At 48.9% G+C, this 23962-nt stretch overlaps 7 protein-coding genes across 7 annotated transcripts; 3 read left to right on the top strand and 4 right to left on the bottom strand.

The window, feature by feature from the left end:
- Nucleotides 1-1900: 1900 nt before the first annotated feature.
- Nucleotides 1901-3265, bottom strand: F5B22DRAFT_146826 (pyrroline-5-carboxylate reductase). The gene is made up of 3 exons (XM_047969096.1): nucleotides 2964-3265; nucleotides 2367-2867; nucleotides 1901-2308 (listed from the first exon to the last, which is right to left on the bottom strand). Exons 1-3 carry the CDS (start codon nucleotides 3013-3015, stop codon nucleotides 2004-2006), a joined length of 858 nt encoding a protein of 285 aa, XP_047835560.1. The 5' UTR covers nucleotides 3016-3265; the 3' UTR covers nucleotides 1901-2003.
- A 1-nt stretch (nucleotide 3266) lies between these two features.
- F5B22DRAFT_146845 (putative lipase) lies at nucleotides 3267-5744 on the bottom strand. The gene has a single exon (XM_047969097.1). The coding sequence runs from the start codon at nucleotides 5651-5653 to the stop codon at nucleotides 3923-3925; it is 1731 nt and encodes a 576-aa protein (XP_047835559.1). The 5' UTR covers nucleotides 5654-5744; the 3' UTR covers nucleotides 3267-3922.
- Nucleotides 5745-6609: 865 nt separating this feature from the next.
- F5B22DRAFT_584769 (uncharacterized protein) lies at nucleotides 6610-9007 on the bottom strand. Its single transcript, XM_047973453.1, has 3 exons — nucleotides 7016-9007; nucleotides 6793-6953; nucleotides 6610-6677 (listed from the first exon to the last, which is right to left on the bottom strand). Exon 1 carries the CDS (start codon nucleotides 8582-8584, stop codon nucleotides 7181-7183), a length of 1404 nt encoding a protein of 467 aa, XP_047835558.1. The 5' UTR covers nucleotides 8585-9007; the 3' UTR covers nucleotides 6610-6677; nucleotides 6793-6953; nucleotides 7016-7180.
- A 281-nt stretch (nucleotides 9008-9288) lies between these two features.
- F5B22DRAFT_632748 (FMN-dependent dehydrogenase) lies at nucleotides 9289-11032 on the top strand (the record flags this gene model as incomplete). The annotated part of the gene is made up of 8 exons (XM_047976734.1): nucleotides 9289-9315; nucleotides 9504-9555; nucleotides 9807-9880; nucleotides 9917-10078; nucleotides 10189-10343; nucleotides 10392-10512; nucleotides 10622-10690; nucleotides 10778-11032. 8 exons carry the CDS (start codon nucleotides 9289-9291, stop codon nucleotides 11030-11032), a joined length of 915 nt encoding a protein of 304 aa, XP_047835557.1.
- A 2545-nt stretch (nucleotides 11033-13577) lies between these two features.
- F5B22DRAFT_584751 (cytochrome P450) lies at nucleotides 13578-16531 on the top strand. Its single transcript, XM_047973452.1, has 6 exons — nucleotides 13578-13695; nucleotides 13886-14280; nucleotides 14357-15333; nucleotides 15528-15663; nucleotides 15714-15880; nucleotides 15948-16531. The coding sequence occupies exons 2-6, from the start codon at nucleotides 14224-14226 to the stop codon at nucleotides 16108-16110; spliced, it is 1500 nt and encodes a 499-aa protein (XP_047835556.1). The 5' UTR covers nucleotides 13578-13695; nucleotides 13886-14223; the 3' UTR covers nucleotides 16111-16531.
- Nucleotides 16532-18593: 2062 nt separating this feature from the next.
- F5B22DRAFT_632746 (cytochrome P450 family protein) lies at nucleotides 18594-20488 on the bottom strand (the record flags this gene model as incomplete). Its single annotated transcript, XM_047976733.1, has 6 exons — nucleotides 18594-18759; nucleotides 18813-19058; nucleotides 19142-19500; nucleotides 19557-19632; nucleotides 19680-20151; nucleotides 20218-20488. The coding sequence occupies 6 exons, from the start codon at nucleotides 20486-20488 to the stop codon at nucleotides 18594-18596; spliced, it is 1590 nt and encodes a 529-aa protein (XP_047835555.1).
- A 610-nt stretch (nucleotides 20489-21098) lies between these two features.
- F5B22DRAFT_146633 (geranylgeranyl pyrophosphate synthase) lies at nucleotides 21099-23737 on the top strand. The gene is made up of 4 exons (XM_047969095.1): nucleotides 21099-21546; nucleotides 21598-21889; nucleotides 21955-22896; nucleotides 22969-23737. The coding sequence occupies exons 1-4, from the start codon at nucleotides 21267-21269 to the stop codon at nucleotides 23726-23728; spliced, it is 2274 nt and encodes a 757-aa protein (XP_047835554.1). The 5' UTR covers nucleotides 21099-21266; the 3' UTR covers nucleotides 23729-23737.
- Nucleotides 23738-23962: the final 225 nt, after the last annotated feature.

The raw sequence follows: 23962 nt of genomic DNA, 5'->3' as shown, positions 1-23962 counted from the left end.
GTTTGTACTGGAGCCACACTGGCCATTGGTGTGGAGGGTGATTATTGACGATAGTCAGTCAGGTTGACTGCCCTCGATATATGACCTTCGATCTGACGTGGATGCCAATCCTGAGAAAGAAATGGCTCTGAGCAGACTAAATGAGTATCCCATGAGCACCAATAATTGGTTATATGTGCTTGCTTATTACATCGACCTCAGTATTAGTTTGTACAGTGACTTGCCCCTGCCCCTTTCCCCGCGATATCTCCCCATCATTCGCAAACTTTTTCATCTCTTAATAGTGAACATTAGTAGTCACCATCCTAAGCACCTTTATATTATGAACATAACGATCTTGATATAGATGACAGCGCATGCTCTAACTGCCCTTGTCACATGCGAGCGGGCAGTGGCGAGAAATGAATTGACATAAAGTACCTAGGTATCTTTCCCAAACACCTTGACTTTCCCTGCCTACCGGAGAGGTTATTACTGCATGATAATTGGGTTATCAGTGTGGCAAAAAGAACCTCAGCGTTGCGAGATACTGCATTGTACGCTTGACAATAGAGGATTAACTTCATCTTAGGGTGTGCACTGGGCTGTGTGAAGTATGTTTCATGTCGAATAACTTTATATAAACTTGTCGAAATATGTTACGCGTTAAAGGCGGGAACATAAAGGTAGGCACGCCCATACGATCGTCGGGGCCGGTGGACTGTAAACGGATCTCGTGGTTGCATCAAACGTATCTGTTTGTCACTTGCGATACTGTGATGGTACGTGAAATGAGTACTGAATAGTGCACAGCCCCTCCTCGAAATCATCAATACTCCAGCAAACGACGAACGAGCATGAATAACCCACGTAATGTATAGGCTCCGTTCTACACAAAACTGTACACGAATATTCGACTTTTCATTATACTTATCAAGTTTCCCCCTGCTAATCCCGGCGGTCGCTTACACGGAGTATCTTACTTAACATCATAGTCACCTCTCAGAACACCATGGCGAGAATTACAAGATCCTCTTCATCAAAGAATCCGGAGAGACATCACGTAGCTAGTGACACTGAGCATGCCGTGAAAGAGCAAGAACCACGGCCGGGCAAGAGACCAGCTCCCGACGATGGCGGAGATGGAGATGGGCCTCCTGCCAAAAAACGAACCCCCCTTCCAACCTTAGAGACCAGACGCCCCTATCCTGGCCAGGACGTCGAAAGGGACAGACTGAAGCTCCTTCACATCAAGAAAATGGAAGATGCTAGACTGAGAAAACTCCGGTCTAAGAAGAACGAATATGACCCTGATAAGGACACTGAGGCGCAAGGAACAGATGGCATCAAATGTAAGCATCTCGGGTGCCTTCCTTCTCATCATCCAACCACCATTACACATATAAGCCCTATTTGAGCAGCGCGGTTAACCCAAGTCGTACAGCGAAGAAGACACCAGCCGCCTCCTCCGAATCGAAGCCGCGTCGCAAGCCCCCAGTCGAGGTTTTCGCACCGCCAAAGCCGAGAACGCGTGATCCTACACGACGCAGCGAGAGACTTCACGCCAGTACCGAGCAGTCGAAGAAGGACTCAGGCCAGGTCCATTTTGAAGAGTTGGAAGGACGGCCCTCCCCACCCCTGTACGACAAAATGAATGGCAAGGACCAGACGGGTATCGCCCAAGAAGATTAGGTGCGTGAATGGGTGATGGGACGGTGGTTGACATGAGGGTGGGCGATACGGGAATGCACTTCGGGTTATGTACGTCTAGGCGCTCAGTCGATATAGCGATGGCGATGGTGGATAGAGGGAGGATCATGTGCCTCACTGGTACTGACACTTTCTCGTTCGAGTGCGCGAATCCTCTCACTATTACTTATATAGGGTGACCCCAGACAAAACATGCGATGTTTTCACCACTCTAGCAAATTTAACCTAACCTCATAGCTGTTGTTTGTTGCACATGGTGATTCACACTTTATTAACCTTTCGTAAGCTGAATGAAGACTAATTAGTAATTATGATTATGACTTGCCCAGAGACTCTCCAAGCTCTTTAGCTCGATCCGTCGACGCCCTGACCGCCTTGTCTACAACATCCTTGAATCCGGATGCCTCGAAGCTTTCGAGGGCGGCTGCGGTGGTGCCATTGGGGCTTGTCACGTTCTTTCGCAGCTGAGACGGCTCGTCGGTCGACTCGATGAGCATTTTCCCGGCGCCCATGCATGTCTGCTTTGCTAGGCGGGTGGCTTGCTCTTTGGTGAGGCCCAGCTTCGTTCCGCTCTCTATCAGGTGCTCAACCATAGCGAAGAAGTATGCAGGACCAGATCCTAGAAGACGACTGTCAGTTCAGGTTCCAGTACAAAGAGTTGAGATTGGGTAATTTACCAGACACCCCTGTAACCACATCTATGAGCTCTTCACGGTCTACCCACTCAGCTGCTCTACTGACGCTGGAGAGAAGTGCCTCGGCTAACTCCTTCTCGGACGAAGTCACGCTGGCGTCGGCGTATAGACCCGAGGCGCCCTCTCCCACTAAAGCTGGCGTGTTCGGCATGACACGGATGATATGCGGCACACGTCCGTCAGCGAGCTTCAACCACTCCCTCAGGCTGGCCAGTGTGATACCGGCAGCAATACAGATGACCAAGGGCGTAGTCGAGCGCTGGGCCCACGCGCCGGCAAGCTCTTTGCACACGCCCTTGGTGATCTGTGGCTTGACGGCGAGGACGAGGAGGTCTGCGTCTTGCGACGCCTCAACGTTGGACTCGGTGGTGCGCACCCCGGTGTCGGCCATCTTCTTGCGGTTGACCTCCCATGGCTCCGATACATAGATGTTCTGCTTGTCGATGCCTTTCGCCGCAAGCCCGCCGATGATGGCGCCGGCCACTGTCGAGTCCCCGGAGTTAGTGATTGCTATTCCGGGGGAAAGATGCCATGGCACAGTTGGTGAGGAGGTTGCAATTCCCGACGCAAGCTACTCACTGTTGCCGCCGCCAATGAAGGCCAATTTGCTTTTCTGAAGTTGTGAACTCATTTTCAGTGAGCCAAGATGAGATCCTGCCTCTGTGTGTATAAATTAGGTATCTTGACGTGTTGAAGTGCTCGTCAGCACCCGACGCGGGGTCGGGGTTGAATTCCCTTTAACACCTGTAGCCCGCTGACTGTAGTCCCGATCGCGGGATGGTTTAGTGGCTGATAATGGTGGCTCAAGCCTGTAAGCCGGTGCTATGCGCGTCCTAAGCCCGCCGCCTAAGAGACCCCCACAATGCAAAAGATCTCAACATTACGTCCATCTTAGCCAATATCATCCCCCAGAAATCCACCGCAAATATGCATGGCTTTATTTCCTAGACTGAATACAATGAACTATTCGTTAGCATTTATCAGGTTAAATTGTTAGTATCGACTAGATCCCCTCAGGGTTTTATTGTGTGGCTCCACCATGTACCTACCTCAGCCCACAGCTAGCTCCAATGGACGATGGATGGGAGTCTCAGACCAGCATTGATCTAATCCGATCTATAAGCGATGACCTGTGGCTGCTAGATAACCCGAAAAACGAATACATATTTACTTCTATTGAAGTTGACAGGCCAGCGAGTGTGTGGCGGTATTGAAGACTAGGTTTCTATTAGCCCGAGTCACACAGAACTAGTCTTCTCCGCGCGAGCACAAGGGATTGAATTTTTCGGGTTTGTTATTTGAAGGAATGTTATTGCTATCGGATATCCAATATATTGATACAGCATAGGTTGAACAATACCGTATGAACCATGAAATAAATACCCTTAGGAAACTGGGGTTTTCGCTGCCCCTAGACAGCAACGCATTCGTGCAGAGATGGTATGCCGTTATAATGACCCTAGTACCTGAGAATTCATATATACTCGGGGCTACTTGGCAGAAAGTCCTCCAAGAAGCCTCTCGTTCATGTACTGAAGCTAGTATCGGAGCTGTTCGATGATCTCGTCCGAGTTGATGAAAGCGCACCTCTCCCTCAATTTCTGCATCTTCATCACGTTCTTGGCATTGGGACCGTCGATAGCGGATAGCCCCTCATGTGGCCCTCCGGCTATGAAGATCTCGATCTCGTCCTCTTTAGAAAAGGCTGTCGTGAACCCTTTGAATGTATCATGACACTGCAAGCTTGGCTTTCCGGTAGTCGCGAATGTCGACCAAGACCTCGAGCCCCGACCCGCCAGAGCGTAGTCTTCGGCAGTAGGTTGGAAAGGATAATCACCATTGTCGTACACCGAGAGGTTGCCGAAAACGTACTCAAGATCCGAGGTGTGGATTACGCCATAGCCAGTTTCTCCTGTCAACCCTTCGATTATTTGATCGCTGATCGTTTGGTTCCAGTCGTATAGGTAGACGTCGTTTCCGTGTTTCGCGAGGCTTTCTGCGTAGAAGATGGGCTGGCATACCATCAGTATATCGCGGAAAGCCTGCGCTGTGCGATAGAACTGGCTCGATAGATTGGCAGTCTCGTCGGCTTCGAATTCAGCGGTAGGATACATAGAAAGTAACTTATCGACGTTGGCAGCAGTCATCGTGGGTACGTATGTCTGTATAAAGTCGTGCGCCTGCTCGTCTGTCTCGATGCTAGTATCGGTAAATGCGGTAAGGTCATTTTCGCACCATCCGATCATAGTAGTGACCTTGCCAAACCTCCCCTCTTTGATGAGTTGTGAGGGTGCTGCCGGCAAAAAATCACCATCGACGACCGGGAGCCAAATGTCACCGATATTGTGAGCGATGTCGGCAACATATGTCGCGATGGATGCGTTGAGAAGAGTCTCCATGTCGAAGTCGCGTAGGCACTCTACGGTCTCCGCTGAGTGCAAATCACTCGAATTGCAACCAACTTGATCAACCATCAGCTGCATGCCATCAATCGTGAAATTCCCCGTAATACCAGGCTCGTTATTCTGGCTTTCGCAAATCCCTTGCTGGAACGGCAGAGGTTTACTACCTCCGTATGCCATTATTTGCATACCAACAGCTAGGCCACCAGAAGATTGTCCAAATATAGTGACTTTTTCTGGGTTGCCGCCGAATTGATCGATGTGATCGCGCACCCATTCTAGAGCTAAGCGCTGATCCCTGAGGCCGGCATTCTCGGAGCCTTCGGCCTCGAGGGCAGCGGACTGTGCGAATCCGAAGAAGCCGAGGCGATAGTTAATTGCGACTACAATCACGGGTAGGCCATTTGCGACAGATTGGCTCACGATACCATCGGGCGAATTGGAGGCCTCTCTGTTCTGGCCGCTCCAAAATGAACCGCCGTGGATCCATACCATGACAGGAAGATGGCTGTCTTTGGTGGTTCCTTCGGGGCGCCCAATGATGAGGTTCAAGCAGTCTTCGGAGACCTCCGAGACATCCGTATACGAGAACGGCGGGGAGGCTGCTTCTACCGGCTGAGGACAAGCCGGGCCATACGATGTCGCATCTACGACGGTACCCGGCGCATACGTGTGAGACTTCGGGGGCTTGAAGCGGTTCTCGCCCCCCGTGTCCATTCCGAAGCGAATGCCTAGAAAAACTTCAACGCCATCCCGATCGACACCATTGTATGTAACCCCATGCTTGTCGTCAACCACGCGAGGACCTGTCGATTCGACTCCCCATGCGACAGCTATCGCTATTGTAAGAAGAGATGGGACCTTCATTGCAAGATTACGCTTGAGATCTTTGATCGACCGTGTAGAGGCGGGCCTTAGCCTTATTTATTTATAGTCAGCATTCCGCAACCGGGTGAAACAGGCATATTACACAGTGTCAAAGGCTGAGTGCGAGCCGAGAGCGCTGCATCAACCAGGGGTCATTTCCGCAAAAATAGAACAAATTGCATCATACTCCGTACGTGTACGCACATGGTGAGTGATTAGAGGAACCCGCGCTGGCGCCATCTACTCGGTTCTCATCTCCAACATCTCCCAATAGTAGACTCGGCAGGCATGCCAAAATCTCATCTCGCGCGACAAACCTCGTCATAGTGCCACGACGCAACACGCTCTCCGTCTGGTAGCTTGCCATACGAGACGAGTGTAGCGCGATTACATACGAAGGAGGTACCTAGTTCGGTACCTGGATAGGTCGGCCGCACTACCAAGGTGTGCTTGGCGTGTAAGTAAGTAAGCAGTAGGTACTAGTAAAGAACGGAAAAGGCAAAGAAAAAGAAACCAAGCTGATGACGGTTAAGTGGACTGCTTGGTACATACACTACAACCACTCTCCGAGGGAACAGAGATGTCTGCTGGACGCTCTGCCAGAACATTTGCATTTATCTGACGCTATGCGCCCCAAAAATTGAGTCTAATAGTCACAAGGAACAACAATCAATGAATATCATCTTCCATTGCTCCCGTGATGTTCTCTTATGACTGGAATCAGTAGGCCATCGCGAGAGTTGAAGTTGGCTGTTTATCCAGCACTGCGGAAGCGAGCGGAGGCTGACTTTCAGCTCACCCTGGATTGGACTTCCAAGCCTCTGTCCCAAGAACCCCGTCCCCAGTTTCAACCCAGTTTGGCGCGCTGACACGGCACACCCCGCGTTTAGTCTCATGTTGGCTGCCACGTGCTGTATGCACGCAATACGTTCGGTTACCGAGCAGCAGAAGAAACACACATTTGAGCTGAAAGGTTCATGCATCCAAATGCAAGCAGCTGCGAGACATGATTCCGAATAACTGGGTAAGCATGCCCTCCCAATGAATCGGTACGCCGCACAGGCCCTGTCAATAATCAGGCCAGTTTGGCTCAGCTACTACATGTAACTCTACTATACAGTATGCTAATCTACGACTAGTCCCCTATACGGAAACTAACTCGGGCGAAAGTGACCAAGGCGCGATTATTGGGGTTCGAGCGGAAGCTAGCACCACGCTACGAGCAACTATTTACGGACAAGCAGTGCCCGTGTCTTGGCAGTCAGAAGGGGTGACAGATCAGATGAGATTGAGTACGCGAGTAAGTACAATTCGCTGCTCTTATCTGCGTTGCTGATCTTGAACGCCAGGCGTGGCTTACAGGACTCACCCGCGTGCTCAAAGACGCAAATGCGCTGCCGGGGTGTATGTGAACGCCATTGAAAAGCCCCCCGAAAACCCCCCAGTTGCCCCCGAGGCCGAATGGGCCTGAGCGTTTATAGCGATCTCTGTGTGAATGATCGGCCTATGACTCAATCAATGACTCCGTCATGACGGACTTTTGTCATTCTTGGCAGTGTTCTGACACGTCGCAGCGGAATTCCTGAGCTGCAAATAGCCTTCAATCGCCGTGTATGGTGCGTTTGGAAGCCCGGGCTTTATCAAATCATCCCGGCTCTCTGTTCCAAGCGGATTAGAAGCTAGGGTATCTTCTCTCCCTTCGGAAACATATGGCTGCAGCCAAGTCCATTCGCCGTAGTCAGGAAGTCGGGGAACTATTAAGCCCTGCCCATTGATGTTGCCTGGGTCTTCCGTCGCTAGCTTCGGGTTCTCGTCATTGGCCGGGACATCACTGGATGGTATCAACAAAGGGCCCATATGAAGGGAAGCAGCCATCCTGCTTAGTGCATTTTGCCATGTCCATTCTGGAAGTAATAGCTCTACAGGTCGCAGAAAAGTTGAGTAGGCTCGGATGGGCATGAAAGGGTCAGCGATTGCACCGAAGACGGTCATATGCGCGTTGCGTCGGTCATCGAAGTCTTCCGCCTGGCTTGGATGATTAGGATCGTAGGGATGTCCGCTAGCTGAACCCCGAAAAGGCGTGAAGTGAGGGTACTCATCTGCATTCAAAACCTTTAGCGGGACCATATCCTGGTCTTTTGGTGCAAAGAAGGTTCTGATATAGTCGAAGTTGAGCTCGCCAAAAGTTGGAGTGGACGTATCAAAATAGCCGACAAGTCCATTATCTGAAAGGTTGCTGCTACCAATACAGACCTTTAACTGATCGGTTTGCTTTTGGTTCTCGCATGCGGGCGGACTTATTGGGTTGCCAAGGGAGTCGCTCAGTTCGGTGTTTGTGCTGTGGCTCATAGGAGGTGTCCCAAGCTCGAGAGACCATCCCATACTGACAAGAGCCAAGGGCATACCAACATTCGAACTTAAGTATTGGACAGTGGAACTAGGGGTTGCCAATGATGTCTTACATGCTGTAGCTATCATGTACCAAAAGCCTTCGAAGTAACGTGGGTCGGCAAGCTTGCGGGTAAGTGCATCGAGTTGACCACTGTCAGATGCCTCAGGGATGTCTTTGCTAGGTTTGACAGACAACCTTGCTTGTGGCTCTCGTGTACCAAATGGGCCTCCGAAACACACCTCGGCATAAAACGTGCCATCTGGGAGAAAGAGCTGGATTGCGCGGTCGACGAAGTTTGGTAGCATCCAACCCCATACTGGATTCTCCCATTCGGTAGTTCCGCGCCAAGCTGCCCGCCCGAGACCGGTCACTTGGGATGTTGATGTAATACCGTTTTTGCTCTCGGCAATGCGTTTAACAAAGGTAGCATTGAGACGCATAAACTGAAAAGTGATGTTAGGCTGCCTGAAGAAATCGGTGTCGCTGTCTGGTCTAGTCCCTTCAATGGCTAGACTGGAGTAAGAATTATTCGACTGCATGTTCACTGACTGTTATACGGAAGTCTTAGCATCCGCACAAAAGAGTTCAAGGACAGCAATAAATCTCACATCTCTCGTCGGATACTACTCCCGAGTACTCCTTATAGCTATGGCTAACCTATCTCTCATTCAGCGCTAAAAAACAAGAACCCTTTCATCGCTACCAAAGACTAGATCCGGATCAAGGGCCAAGAGGGCCCAATAAGTAGATTTCTCTCATCTAGGCATAGTGCATCAATTGGTCCGCCGATGGGCTCCCGCTAAATCTACCATAGATCTCAGTGGGAGTTTGGGGCCTCTAAATGAACTTCGGCCATTCTGACTTTCCATGAATCAATATGTACATATGAAGATTTATATGTTAGATTATGATATTAAAGAAGTTATCAGGCTCCTAAGGAATCACTGTTAGCTAATAATAAGATACTTCTCATGAATTTTATTAATTAGACTTTGCATCTCGTCTGGGTCCCGTGGCCTTAGCTCAACCAAAAGCTCGACCACAGGCTAGGCATTCAATGCATTATTCATTTATCTACGGGAGCCATTAAAACCATCATCTTGGAGTCTAGTCAAAAATACCGTGTGCAACCATTCGTTTAATATGAACAGAGGTTGGATTTTCGCCTTCCCGTACCGTTGATTGTCAGTAGAGTCCAAGCAAACTTGGTCTAAGTAGCCCGTATTTGTGGGCATTAGTCATTATGTCGATGTCACCTATCTCAATAAAAGTCTATGAAGATATATATATATAATCCTTAGCACGTACCATCTAGTTTGGATAGGGCTAGAAGCTTACTTATCTTTATTCCAACCATACCTATTAAGACAACAAGGATTGTCAAGAGTTATCAACATGAGTGATCCGAAGAATCCAACCCTCAAGTAACGGTCGACTCCGCAATGGGGATTATACCAGCGAGAGCTGTTCTGGGCCCCCAATGAGGACAAACATCCTCTATTGAACAATCGTAAGTGAATTCTCATTCAAATTTATTTCCTATATGAACTGAGTTGAGTCTATATAGATCCTGAGAAGCTCCGGGCACTAGCCAAGCAGCGCCTATCTGAAGGCGGCTAGTGAGAAGTGTCTCCAGCCTATCGTTACAACGATCTATAGAGATAATTTTCCATTTATATACTCACACAACCTACTTATGTATTACGTGTCATAAAGTGCAGGAAGCATTATATCCCCACTAAATCGTGCCGTGGATGCTAGTCGACACACAGTCCCAAGACACGGTAACTACCATCTTCGGGCATCGAGTGTCAGCACCCATTGGACTTGTTCCTGTCGGAATCAACTGAACTTATCATACAACGGATGAGTTATCCCCCGTAGGCGTTGCGGGGGAGCTCAACTTGTCGTATTGCTTGAGTTCCGCGGGGAGCTATAGTATTGAGGCCGTAGCTAAGGCAAACGATGCACTCGTCAGCTCAGGCTTATCCAACAATGCGAATGGTGCGAGCATAAACAGAGATGGCAATGGAGTCCGGTTTTACCAGCTCTACTAAAGTCCCGATTACAACGTTGCGCTCAATATGCTAAAGCGCGCCGCAAATAACGGATAATTACACGGCGTTGTTCCTCTACGTGGCAGCTTGGATGGCGACACGACGACATGGCAGATAGAAACTATGCATTCTACAAGAGGCACGGGGTGGGCGATCTCGGACTTGTAAATGAGGAATTCACGAAGCATCTCAATAGGCTTGGCCTCCTTGCCGAGAAACAACCCAAGAATTTTGGTGCGCAGTGGATTGATGGTAATATTTGGCACGGCCACTTATTCTCTTAGGACAGACTACCCTGGTTGATGGAGAATTGGCGTCAGATCAGTGAAGGGAAACCGTTTATGCTCAAGGGGCCACAGAGCGCGGCAAATGCGCGAAAGGCGGTCGAGATGGGGGTTGACAGTATCGTAGTATCGAGCTATGGTACCTATTAAACCTCTTATGCTGGTTTTGAGACCTGGTGTTACCGGACAGGGTTATCGTCTTCCAGAGCTGACTGTTGCCACAGCTGGGCGGTAGGTCGATGAGGCGATCGTGAGTTTAGATGCGCTTGAGAAGATTGTGGGTGCTGTTGGGGATAAGACCTATGTGAATATTCTTTTCGATCCTTTATCAGCTCTTACCTCATACAACCGGAACAGCTAAGCTCGATATCCATGCTCATCATTTCCCCAGGTGATGTTTGACTCTGGTATTCCCGGCGGAGTAGATGTCTTCAAAGCACTTGCTCTCGGCGCAAAATTTGTCTTTGTCGGTCATCTATGGGTTTACGCTTTGGGTTATGGAGGTGAAGGAGTGCGACATATTATGAAAGGGCTATTAGCAGACTTCGACATTCTGATAAGTGTTGCAGGTAATCCAAACCTTCTTGAAATAAATCGGGACGCTCTAGACTCCAAGCCACGAGGCGCATATTTTCCACCAACCTAAGAAATGGCTTAAATCCTCTTTAATGGCGGTGATGTTCTTAGTATGGAACACTATTCTAAGATCGCTCATGATCGCAAGGCTTATCGTAGAACAAGACCGCTCTTATACATCATAAGAGGATTATCTTTAAAGGACTCAAATGTGCTACAACCGACTTTGCTCATTAATTATCTTTAATTACGTACTCTAAGTGCCTAGCTCTTCACAAAACCCCTTAGTATTCCGTTGGCATGGTTACCTAGAGGCATATATCTGGAGACATACAGTAGTCGTAATTAGAGGTTCACTGTTGCACATCTCTGGAATACTGGTATTCGTGGCTTAATATAATGGGACAAATTTGAAATCTAGAGGTTAACTACGGCAATCACCTGGACAAACATGGACAAACTAATCCTGCTTGGGTAAAGGTCTTATTCATAAAAGGGTTCCTAAGGTCGCTGGCTCATAAAAACCCAAAGCTAAAGACGAATAGACACAGCTCAGAGACTTTGGGGTGTTCAGGTTATCGTGATAGCAGTAACTAGAGTTCAACCCTCGTAACATGAGATTAATCCCTCTACTAGTGTGAGGGGCCAAGAAGCTGAACATTTCGGTAGTGCCTAGACATTAAAATCATGATGAGCTGCGCCGCCAAGTTGCTTTGGCTCCGGCATTTATAATGCGCTACAGTAACAAGGGGTTCATGCAAGTGCTCGGGAATATCCTCAGATCGACAGCCCCGTCCTACGCCTCCAAGGGTCCATGTGACCATTCGGAATCCTTCCGACGATAGGGCTGAAGCTATCCAACACATGTATATTTATGACCAGATGGGTCGTCGGCAATTGACGGTCGGCAAGGCGACCCAGGTAAGCGAAGGCCAAGTCGCTATATTCCCCTATGCTCATTTCGGGCATTGGATACGATGACAATTGCCGTCACCCGAAATCCTTCAGATCTTAGTAGGTTAATATTAGCCGTCTGCATGTGCTTCTCGCTTGAAACATGTACCTTGTGATAAGACGAGGTGAGTTGATTGACTCACGGCGATCATCCACACCTCTAGGTTAACCCCTATTACTCAGCGTTCACGACCAGCCGTTGAGCAACCGCACAACGATGATAACATACTCATCCGCCAAGCGGTACAGATAACCGTTCACCTGCCTAATTCCCACTTTTGATCCGATCACCAGGAGTCATTGACTCAGTGCGTAAAATATTCTTGAGACATAACGCAGTCTGAGGCATCTGCTTATAAAACTTCTTTACACGGAAATCTACCCCTTCTCTCTCGATACTAACATTAATACACTATAAATCCGAATAAGCTGTATATAGCAGTATCTTCAAGTTACAACTCTAATAACTTAGTAGAGTTGTTACAATCAAAAATCTTCTCAAATGAGGTAGGGGATTCACGTAGCAGAAAGAATTGTCAATGACTGGCCTCTGAACTCACACTGAACGTCCAGAACTCCTGATGTAAAGGAGCAAAACTCATCTATGCATATCATTTAGATGATTCCATATTGAAGGGAGAAAAAAAAAAGATTGCCATAAAAAAGAAGCACTGAAATCCGCCATGTAAGGGAGGATATTCTCGTGTCAGAAGTATAACTTCCAAAGTGAAATTGTAAAAGGATAGGCAGCGGTAACGTTGCAGATGAGTAAAATAGCTGAATAGACTCAATGTCGTATATTAAATCGGATTCTCGTAAATCAAACCGCGTACTGGGGACCTCTACATACCTATTTCCAGGCTTAATCCACTCTCAACGTTACTTGTACCATGGTGAGACACATAATGGGATAAGGCTGACATACCGGGCACTCATCTTCGAATAGAAAAGCAGACTTGTGACGATAAAAACACCAGTCAAACTAAAACTTCAACAGAGTGGATCCAGGCGTACAACACGCAGCGATCATGTTCGATGCTGTCCATCTTCTGATCTGGTGCTACGGAGAATTCGCCCCCCCCCGCCCGCTACTCAGATCCAAGCGGTGTGCAATTTTCGGCTCTCGACATCGAGGTTGGTTCCTGTCAGATACGGCTCGTCCAGTGATAAGCTTGATGCTCCGTTCCTCACGATTCTAGCGTGCCTCTCTGCAGAGAGATTTGAGACACCCTATGCAGCTTACGGTGTCTCAGATAACTGAGTGAAAGACAGCCCTTCAAAAGGCAGGTGTCAGCATAAAGAGGAGAAGAAATTCGACAATGAGGTGATCACAGCCGTTCATGATTTGAAAACAAACAGAATCTAGGCTGCATTGATGCGCTCGCCCGTGGTAATTACCAGGTTAATATACGATACGCTCACGTCGCAGGGACAGCAGTAGCCAATCGTTACTGGTGAGGAGATCTACGAAAAGATGTCGCAATATTGTGACATAATGAGGCGATTGATACCACGTCTCAGACCTGTCCCTATCTTATCTCTTAGTAAGAGACGGCACTTTTAGAGTATTGGGGTACGGGATTCCATCCCGATACTACGTAATCGCTGCGCCGCAGCGGCTCCATGTATCGGCAATACTTACGCCGTAACACAGAATGCATAGAGGGTATCTCGTATAGGTTGGCATATATGTACAATATGTCTCTGAGCGGGGAGATGCAGACAGATACCATTATCGGCACCGCTTCGACGTATGCCCAGTGCTAGGTATTCCACCCAGTAAGCAATCCAATGCAGACACTATTTCAAATGATGCCCTTTCATTCGATCCATGCTGCTGCTGCCACGGCTTGCCGTAGCATCGGATGGATGAGCTGGTGGGGCAGTAATGCATAATAATGATGGGTATGGACGCTGGGCTATGGATTATGCAAGGAAAGAGAGTTATGAAAGCGCTGATCACCTCCAGAACTCTTTGTCATTCGACAATTGGGGTAGCATCGGGAGGTATCTGAGAGGCCACGCCGGCGGCAAGTTATACTACACTGCCCTGCTGTATTGCGTCGACGACGGAGGCTCGGAGCGAAGGATTCGATATCATCCCCATCTCTAGTTTATACGGACTGGACGGCTGCGGTCTTTTTGGCTTCCCGGATTTTGAGGTGAGCTTTATAAGTGCTGCACACTACTGCGCTAAGCTTAAAGGTTTCATTCTTTATCACAACGTTACTGGCATCATCTATCTTCCAAGACTGCGAGTTGACGTTTAGAGAGAGAAAAAAAAAGCTTGTCATTCTAGCCAAAGCCATGGCACCACTTCACCTGGGCAGCCCTGTCAACTTGGCAGCAATTGGCTTTTCACTTGTATGTTCTCACCCCTTCTGCCCCTTGCCATCAGGAGACAAAAGTATCTAACCCATCCCGCTAATACGTGTCAAAGCTTGTTGTATATCTGGCTTGTCAGGCCGTTTACAACTATTTCTTTCATCCGTTGAGCAAGTATCCGGGACCTTTCCTCCATCACATTTCCTATCTTCCTCGTGCTCATAAGTTGATGCAAGGCCGGCTGGCCTTCTATGTTGCCGACCTCCACAAGGATTATGGTCCAGTTGTTCGTCTCTCCCCGAATGAGGTCGCATTCAGTAGCCCTCAGGCTTGGCGTGACATCTACGGTCACAAGAAAGTCGGCGAGCCAGAATTTCCCAAGTCAGACCTTTTCTACAAGGTCTTTACGTTCTTACCACTGGCTATCATCAATGCAGGCCGTGATGAACATGCGCTGTTGCGACGTCAGCTTTCCCACGGCTTTAGCGACCGATCAATGAAGGAACAGGAACCCATAATTGGCGGCTATGTCGACTTACTTGTTCAGCGCATTCGTGAAAATCTTGAGAAAGCACCTAATCAGCCTGTGAACATGCTTCAATGGCTGAACTGGACGGCCTTTGACATTATTGGAGACCTCGGATTCGGCGCCGCTGGAGGCTTCGGCTGCTTGGAGGGAAGTAGTTACCATCCTTGGGTCAAGATCATCACGGATAGCATGCGACAGAGCGCTTTCATGCAAGCGCTGTCAAGTGTTGGGCTGCGGGACGCTGTACAATGGGCAGCCAAGCGAGCCAGCGCTGCTGGACAGAAGCATCGTGCCATCATCCGAGAGAAAGTTGAACAACGACTGACGCTAGGCGCCCCACGTCCCGATTTCCTCGAAGGGCTAATCCGCAAAAAAGAGGAACTTGGGCTTGACCTGGGCCGTCTGCAAATGAATGCATCGCTCATCATTATAGCTGGGTCCGATACGACGTCTACTCTGCTATGCGGTACTCTTTTCTTCATCACGACAAATCCCGAGGTTTTGAAAAAGCTGGTGCACGAGGTGCGCACGACATTTAAGAGCGACGACGAGATTACCTTGACGGTAAGTACTAGGATCCCTTATCTTTCTTTTAGCGTTTCGTTTCCATCCCCCCTCCCCCTCCTAACCCGGGTGAGAGGCTCTGCGCTAACCTTGATATATATAGTAAGTTGGATTCTCCACGGGTTAATGGATTAGGTGTCCATTTCGAATCCAAAATAGTATGCTGACTAGGATGAAACCTTGCGCCGTATAGAAGCGTCAATCAACTGACTTACATGCTTGCTGTGCTAAACGAGGCTCTTCGCGAATATCCTCCGGTGACAATCGGACTTCCAAGAGTAGCGCCCCGGGGAGGTGGTGTGGTCGATGGCAACGCAGTGCCGGAGGGTGTAAGTCATCATTCCTTGTTCCCGACCACATATTATCTAACAATCGACAGACTATCGTCTCAGTGTTCCAGTGGGCCATTAACCACGACAAGCGCTTCTGGACGGACCCATTCAAGTTCGCCCCAGAACGCTTCCTTGGCGACGAACGATACAAGAATGACCAATTGGATGCCATGCAGCCGTTTGGTGTCGGGCCGAGAAATTGCATTGGCCAGAAGTAAGTCGCATGCTCGGCATGTTGGACCCATTTGTAAGGATTCGTTGCTAACGTAGAAACGCCACAGCCTTGCATACGCTGAGATGCGACTAGTCTTAGCTAAGCTGGTCTACAATTTCGACATGAGACTTGCTGATGAGGCGCGTGGCTGGCTAGATGGCCAGATGGCGTACACCTCATGGGTCAAGAGGGATCTGCCGATATACATGACACTGGCTGCGGGACAGTAATCTTAAGAAGCCACCTTCAAATACTCGCCGGTAGGACAAAGCCCAGATAGCGCAAAGCCCAGTGAGGCGTCCGGGTGAGACATACGGGGAGAGACAAATGTCGTGGAACAGAGTGTCACGTGGGGATGTCGACGTGAGGCGGCTATTAGCTGTACTCAGTCAAATCTAGTAGGCCATCATTGTAAAGTTAGATAACCAACTTTCGGAAACAATAGTGCCTTGATCTCAACTATCTTTGCCACGCGTAAATCAACAATTTGAGAGTCAAAGTTATCACGTGGAGCAGCCCTTAGGTAGTAGTTGGCACGTATGCAATGCGCCGATATCAACAGGCGCAGGCATCCTACCGTACTTGAGGCACTCCTGCAACTACGCCCATCATTGCATACTTCGTAAGCACCTAGGATGATCAATAGACAGCGGGCTGATTGATGTTAATTTGCGACGATAACGTTCGGGATATGAAAACCCTCAGTATCTGCAACGCAGATTCTCGCTCCATGGGCCGATTGGCCTTTCTCGTACGAGGTCATCACAAGCTGCCAAGTCTGATGCTCACTACGTCTTAGTAATCCCAGCTCACATTATATAATTTTCCGTCTCACTTAGGCGTCTAGATTTCTGCATGTCAGACTATCATCCTGTAGGTTTTTCTGCTATGTAGATGCCGACGTCCTATGTTCAAGACGTCGGCCTATCAAGTTCTAAATTTAATGGTGTCTCGGGCTTCTTATCATGGTAAAGTCTACTACCGGTAGAAGTGAAAGGCCATCTTGTAACCACATTCACCTTCCTTGTTGAGCGCGATGCCAATCGGTTAATTCCTCAAGCTTTTCTAGGCACCCTACCCGAGCGGCACAGCTCGCGCTCACCTTATCAGGGGGCTGCTCTCACACACGGGGATGACCGCATCAACCCCAAAGGAACTTCCAATAGGAATCTTACAGTAGTCATCTCATAATACTGGAATACATACAGTTCTTGGTACCTGTACCAATAGACAAGAGCACTAACTCACCCTTGTCTTACAGTACGGTAGTAGCAACGAAAGGGAGGGCACCCTGTATGCGAGGTTCTTTGGCGCAAGCTGTGCAAGGCATTGAAACAGCTGTTCAGAGTATTTTAAGGTCAGCGTTTCACGGTGAGATGATCGAACCGTGCCAACTATTGAAAACCCCGAGTTGGCGAGTTGTATACGCCAAGTACTACTATGTTCTGCCTCGCGCCTTGATGCAGTTCTAGTTACCTCATGAGCAGTCATCAGTGCTTACCCCTCACGGTGGATGCAGGTTAATAATCTCCATCCCATCTCTATCACAATATCAAGATCCACCAATACCTTACACGACATGTACTTACTCACGCATCCACCATGGATGTAACCCCCACAGCGCGAAATCTTACTTGTCCATGAAGAAGATGCTTGCGACGAGCAGCGCGTTTTTTGCTATGCGAGCATGTGCTAGCTCCACAGGTCTACATGACGCGATCTATCTTGAATGCCTGCCGCCCACTCGTGTTCCACTCACGTCTGCCGGTATCACATGCGATGTTCCGAATCCATATTTTGTAATACTGCGTCGCTTATGCAGGTAAGCATGTCTCTGAAGCGTGACTTGGCTCAAATACTAGAGAGTCTTATCAGAGATTGGATTGTGTAGTCCAATTTCCTATGTGTCTCGACCTATATCTTACCAGTATTTGGATTATGAACAAAGATAGACCTACGCTACGCTATTTTCACGACGCCAAAAACGCCGACAGGATCCCCAGGATGCCCAGGACCACGAGTCTTAGCTAGGGTGCGTGGCCCATTAATTTGCCGAACAGGGCAAAGGCTTCTTCCATATACGAAATGCCCCAGTCGGGCGGGCCTGGCCCCGGCTGACTAGTGTACACGAATGAAGGACCCTTGAAAAGAGGGCTGAAGTAGGCAAACGTGTGGAGTGTACGCTTCTGAGACGAGTTTGGCGCGTCTCTTATTATGTAACTAGGCAGTCCGGGTAGTCCCCAGCTCAACTCTGTTCATGGAAGAGCTAATGTTCCCTGATCCCGGAGCTAGAAGGACGCGAGGTTGCCCTTTAATCCTTACTCAGCCTGTCAACTTCATGCTTTCTAGTGGCCCTTATCGCCATTATTGTTCACACATAAAGTAAGTAGAGAGAGGTGCGCCACAAATGAACTGTGCCGCTGACGAGCATCGCACGATCTATCCTTCACCGTTTCGTGGCGCCACCCTCGCACAGCGGCCTTGTGCAGGATGATTCAGCAGTAGACAAGCATTGCAGTCTGTGCCGCAGACCTGCATCGCACCATGACACCGATAATTCCAAGAGAGTGGTCTTTATTGGCTCTGTCTAAATACGTCTATACTAGTGTTTTACAGTATCCCAGTGTTATACCGTGCCCCGTCTTCCGCCTTTTTGCACTTCACATTCATGCGCCCCCAAATTTAGAACAAGATTAGAATGCCAAGAAGCTTTCTAATTGAATCTAGTTCTAACGCCCTTCGTGTCCAGTTTTGGCAAAGGTATGACAAGGTCATGTACCTGTGCGATATCAGACTCATCCGTCTCATAGAGCTCGAAGTCAGGGCCGCCAGGGCGGAACAGCGCAGCGAGCACAAAGTTCAATTCACAGTAAACGAGGCTGTTTAATTGAATCAGTCAGGGTCACTTATGCACCAGAAGAGGCTTGCTTACTTCATGCCAAGACAGTTTCTTGAGCCCTTCGCAAAGGGCACATAGTTCTTTGTCATTAAAGGCGTAACATTCTCGAGCCAGCGCTCGGGGATGAATTCATATGGGCGCGGGTATATCTCCGGGTTGGTGTGTTGTAGATAGGCCGACATGCTGACGGGAACACCCGGGGGGATTACCCACTCCTTGAACTGGAGAGCTTGGTGCGGTGAGACCCGGGGGAGGCGATGCATCACGCCGTAGCTCAAGCTGTTATCAAATCATCAGCCCACATATTTTCTAGGCGATCTTTATGCGGGTGCATGTGCGGTCGTGGCGTGGGGAGCACTTACCGAAGCCCTTCCTTGATCAAGGCCTGTAGATATGGTAGCTTCTCCAGCTGGGCCCAAGTAGGCTTCTTCTCCGGGTAGCCAGCCATGTCATGCCTAAGCTCTTCCGTAAGGCGTTTCCTGATTGCTGGGTTGGCCATGATGTAGTAACTGATAAAATCCAAGGTCCTAGCAGTGCTGACCGTGCCTGCACCTAGCAGGACCTGAGATTCCTTCGAAAGCCGCTCCCTGGTCAGCTCAGATGCCGGCAGGTCACTGTTGACGAGATGCCGGAAAATTGTGACGGGCCCACTCAACGAGGTATCCTTGGACCCTGAAGCGGCTTTTTCCCTCTTGGCTTCATCAATGTGGCTTTCAGACATCTGCAGGACCGTAAGCATGACAATAGCGGTGGAGGAGAGAGATTAATGAATCATACGAGCCTAAACTTGTTAAACTCCTGACTTCGAGGATCTAACTTCAAAAGAATGTGCTCTGGGATAAGCTGAATAAGCCTAAGTCGATTAGCATTGAGCGCAAATCCCTTCATGAAATTGCTTACTGAATCAACCAAGGGAAGTTCAGGAACAGTGGTAGTGATTTGATCACAGTATGGAAGAGGTTGAAATAATCTGGAGCGAATTCGGGATCCTCAACCAAGTTGCGCGGGTTATCCATGCATATCCTACCGACTACGTCCCCTGCATAAGCCAGAAAAGCATGGTCGAGCCTGACTATCTTTCCGCTTCCTTTGAAACTTTCGAAGCGCTTGACAATCAGATTCTCGGTGACCTCCGCCACCATGGGCTCAAGTCTGGTGACACCAAGCCTAGAGAAGAATGGCTCCAAAGGCTTTCTTCGCTTGCGGTGGAGTTCGTGGCTCGTACTGAGGAGATGAGAACCTTCGAGGTCGAGACCATTGGCGAAGCCCAGGTAGTTGTCGGTAGGGCGTACAGAACCGGCCACATAGAGCTTGTCATAGTACTCGGGATCGCGAATGGAGAGCTCGTGTGGGTTAATTCTCACAATAGGCCCTAGAAGAGCGGGAGAGGTATTAGCAGTGTTCGGCAGACAGGTGTAATCATGACTGAGTAACCTACCGTACTTGTCATGCATCTTCTCAATTTCGAAGATGAATTTGCCCTTTTTCACAACATCATAGTATGCTTCGTACCAGCTTGTCGCAGCAGCGAGCTTGGGCCCTGGAAATCGTGCGAGTGGCGAGAGGAGGAGACGATAAGTCACCAAACCTAAGACATAGATCGCACTGAATCCTGTAATCAGGATGAGAACATCTCGATACACATCTTTGGTGAGTTCTCCTCCTTGGAGGATACCTAGGAGAGAGTCGGGAAGCAAGCGAGAAGCCATAGTGAGGGATGGCTCAGAATTCGAGATGAGACACTGTCGTGATGGCGATCTGAAAGACTCATGGAAGATACCAACAATTCATAAACTTGACAGATTTCGTATGCCTTCACTCTCTAAGTGAAGGCGGGGTTGTTTTGTATGAACGGGTTATGTAACAGTATTATGGGATCGCTTAAACTAATTTTGGAGGGGCTAGATGAGATTCCTTCGTGTAAGTGTTCCTCTTCCCCATCAAGGACGCGACGCAACAAAAAAAGAAACATGCGACAAATCCAAATTCCTTATCACTGCTTACTGTCTCAGCGTGTAACCCTGCTATTGACTTTGTCGTTTTTGTCGGTCCGAGGGCTAGAACTACATAGTAGACTATAGTGCTATGCACAAGGGTGGCAGCTTTCTCTGACTGTGGCCATAATTCCGATACAGAGCCTCCTAGTAACATCAGTCAGCATGCACTGGTCGTCTAAGCCTTGGTAGTAATGCAGGAACTGTGCCTTCCCGGCAATCAGATATGTGGAACATGTGTGGATAGAGTACACTATCTTTGGCATTGTAGGAAGACCCTGTTTACAAGGGGGCTATTTTGGGGACGATCACTTCACTTGCGATACCGCATAAAAGACCGTCTCATGGCCTGATACTCACAGATATATGACCATCTTCAACCTGACTTAGATCTCACTCCGCCATCTTTCACCTATATCCTTCCATACTTTTCTCCTATCCTCCATACTCCTTCTTTCACAACCCAGAATACGTTTTTATCTCATTTAGTAAGATGCCGTATTCGTATTCTACGGTCGTCGACCCATCAACGTACGAGACCGAGGGTCTCTGCGATGGCATCGATCTCCGGAAACATATCGCTGCCGACTTAGAGGAGATCGGTACTCTGAGGGCTCAAGAGGACTGGCGCCGCTTGGTCGGACCGGTAGCAAAGCCCTATAAGGGTGGTCTGAACCCAGCCTACAGTTTCATGACCGTGTCGGTACCCGAATGTATCCCAGAAAGACTCGAGATCATCAGCTACGCCAACGAGTTTGCTTTCCTCCACGATGGTGAGTCTTGTGACAGCCCACTTTGATAAGTGCAAACATTAATGAAAATAGATGTCATCGAGGTTGCTAGCAAGGATGTCCGTGACGCCTCAAACGATGAGATGTTACAAGCCTTCGAAGAAGGTGCTCAGACTGGCAAGATTGAAGAAAATGGCGCTTCTGGCAAACGGAAAATTGCCGCTCAGATTCTCAAAGAGATGATGGAGATTGACCCTGACCGGGCAATGGTTGCCATTAAGAGTTGGGCAACTTTCGTAGAATACGCAAGTGGAAGACAGCATCACGTTCACTTCAACACATTAGAAGAGTACATTCCTTACCGATGCCTGGATGTCGGTTACATGTAAGTGTTCTAGGCTATGGCCGTCACAATGATCCGTGTATGTCCTAATCTTTTTTTTTCTTAAGGTTCTGGCACGGTCTTGTCACATTCGGATGTTCCCTCACCATCCCTGACGAGGAGGCTGCTGAGACAAGAGAGCTCCTTACTTCTGCTTTGATTGCTGCATCTCTGGGCAACGATTTGTACTCGTATGAGAAGGAGTACGAGGACACCATGAAGGCTGGTCTTCCCGATGTCGTCAACGCAGTCTGGGTCATTATGGGAGAGCACGGATGTTCCGAGGCCGAGGCTAAGGAAATCTGCAAGGAGCGAATCCGCATCGAGAATGCCAAGTACGTCAAGGTGGTAGAAGAGACGGCAAAGCGGACAGATCTTTGCGACGATGTTAAAAGGTACATCGACGTTATGCAGTACTCACTCTCCGGAAACCTAGTATGGAGTATTCAATGCCCTCGATACAACAAGGGCTCTACCTTCAGCGAATTGCAGCTGTTGCGAGCTAAGCACGGAGTTGCCAAGTACCCTGCATTGTGGCCACCAAAGGACGGCGTTCAGGGCGTCAATGCCACCCCCAGCAGTGACTCTGCTGTTGACCTTACTACCAACGGCGAAGTCGAGGACAAGGAAGAAGATGAGAATATGTACTGGGGCATTAACGGTGTCGGTATTCGTGTCGGAAACGGTGTTGATGCGCATGGTGTGGGCACTTATGAAACCGCTGCGACAAACGGCGCTGCTACCAACGGAGAGAAGAAGTCAGCACATAACCCACAGCCGAGCGCAGACTCATTGGTACTCGACAACGTAGTTGCTCTCGCCCTCGATAAGAACCTCCCAGAATTGGGCGAAGGAGTTGTTCTCCAGCCCTGGAAGTATCTTATGTCTCTTCCTTCCAAGGGATTCCGTGACCAAGCCATCGACTCACTCAACACTTGGCTTAAGGTCCCCGCGAAAACAGCTACAAAAATCAAGGAGGTCGTGAAGATGCTCCACAACGCTTCCCTCATGTAAGTTGTCACATTTCCACTGGGACTCTTCTCCCTCAAGTACTGCATTGCATAATTCTAACAGCAATTTAGGTTGGATGATCTGGAAGACAGCTCACCCCTCCGCCGTGGAAGACCCTCCACACATGACATCTATGGCTCTGCTCAAACTGTCAACAGCGCGACCTTCTTATACATCCAGGCTACACAGCTGGCCTCTGAACTAGAGAACCAGGAATGCTTCAAGGTATTCACAGAGGAGATGCGCCGGCTCTACGTGGGTCAGAGCTACGATCTATACTGGACACACAACGCCCTGTGCCCCTCAATAGCAGAGTACCTCCGAATGGTCGACGACAAGACTGGAGGTCTATTCCGCATGCTAACTCGCATGATGGTCGCCGAGAGCCCTGTCAGCAAGAACCTGGCAGGAGTTGATCTCGACCTATTGAGCTGCCTTATTGGCCGATTCTTCCAGATCCGCGACGACTACCAGAACCTGGCTTCAGCCGACTATGCGAAGAAGAAGGGCTTCGCCGAGGACCTGGACGAGGGCAAGTACTCGTTCGCTCTCATCCACTGCATCCAGGTCTTGGAGTCAAACCCCAAGTTCGCCGGCGATGCCATGCAACTGCGGGCGCTCCTAGTTAAGAGGAGATTCGAGGGCAAGCTCGGCCCCGAGGCTAAGCGCGAGATCTTGACAATCATGAAGAAGACCAAGAGTCTGGAGTATACTCTCGGCGTCATTAGGAAGCTGCACAGCGAGCTGGACAAGGAGGTCGTCAACCTAGAGAAGGCATTCGGTGGCGAGAACTTCCAGCTGCGGTTGCTGATGGAGATGTTGAAGTTGTAAATTTTCGATAGAAGTGTTTTACTTATTGGTATTATAGCTAGATTGTTTTGACGAACTCCATGTATACAGGGCCAAATTTTGGGAAGATTCATAGTCAGTTATTGCATTTAGATTTCTTACCTTACTACTATTTTGCAAATGATGGAGCGTGAATAAGTGAGAGAAGCTTGCCTTGAGTAACTATTGCGTAACAACTGGTCAGCAACGGAAAGGTGAATAACCCTACATCTAAAC

Source organism: Xylaria bambusicola (genome assembly GCF_022495145.1).
Source record: "Xylaria bambusicola strain CBS 139988 unplaced genomic scaffold F5B22scaffold_2, whole genome shotgun sequence".
Classification (NCBI taxonomy): Eukaryota; Fungi; Ascomycota; class Sordariomycetes; order Xylariales; family Xylariaceae; genus Xylaria; species Xylaria bambusicola.
This window is presented reverse-complemented; position numbering and strand designations above follow the sequence as displayed.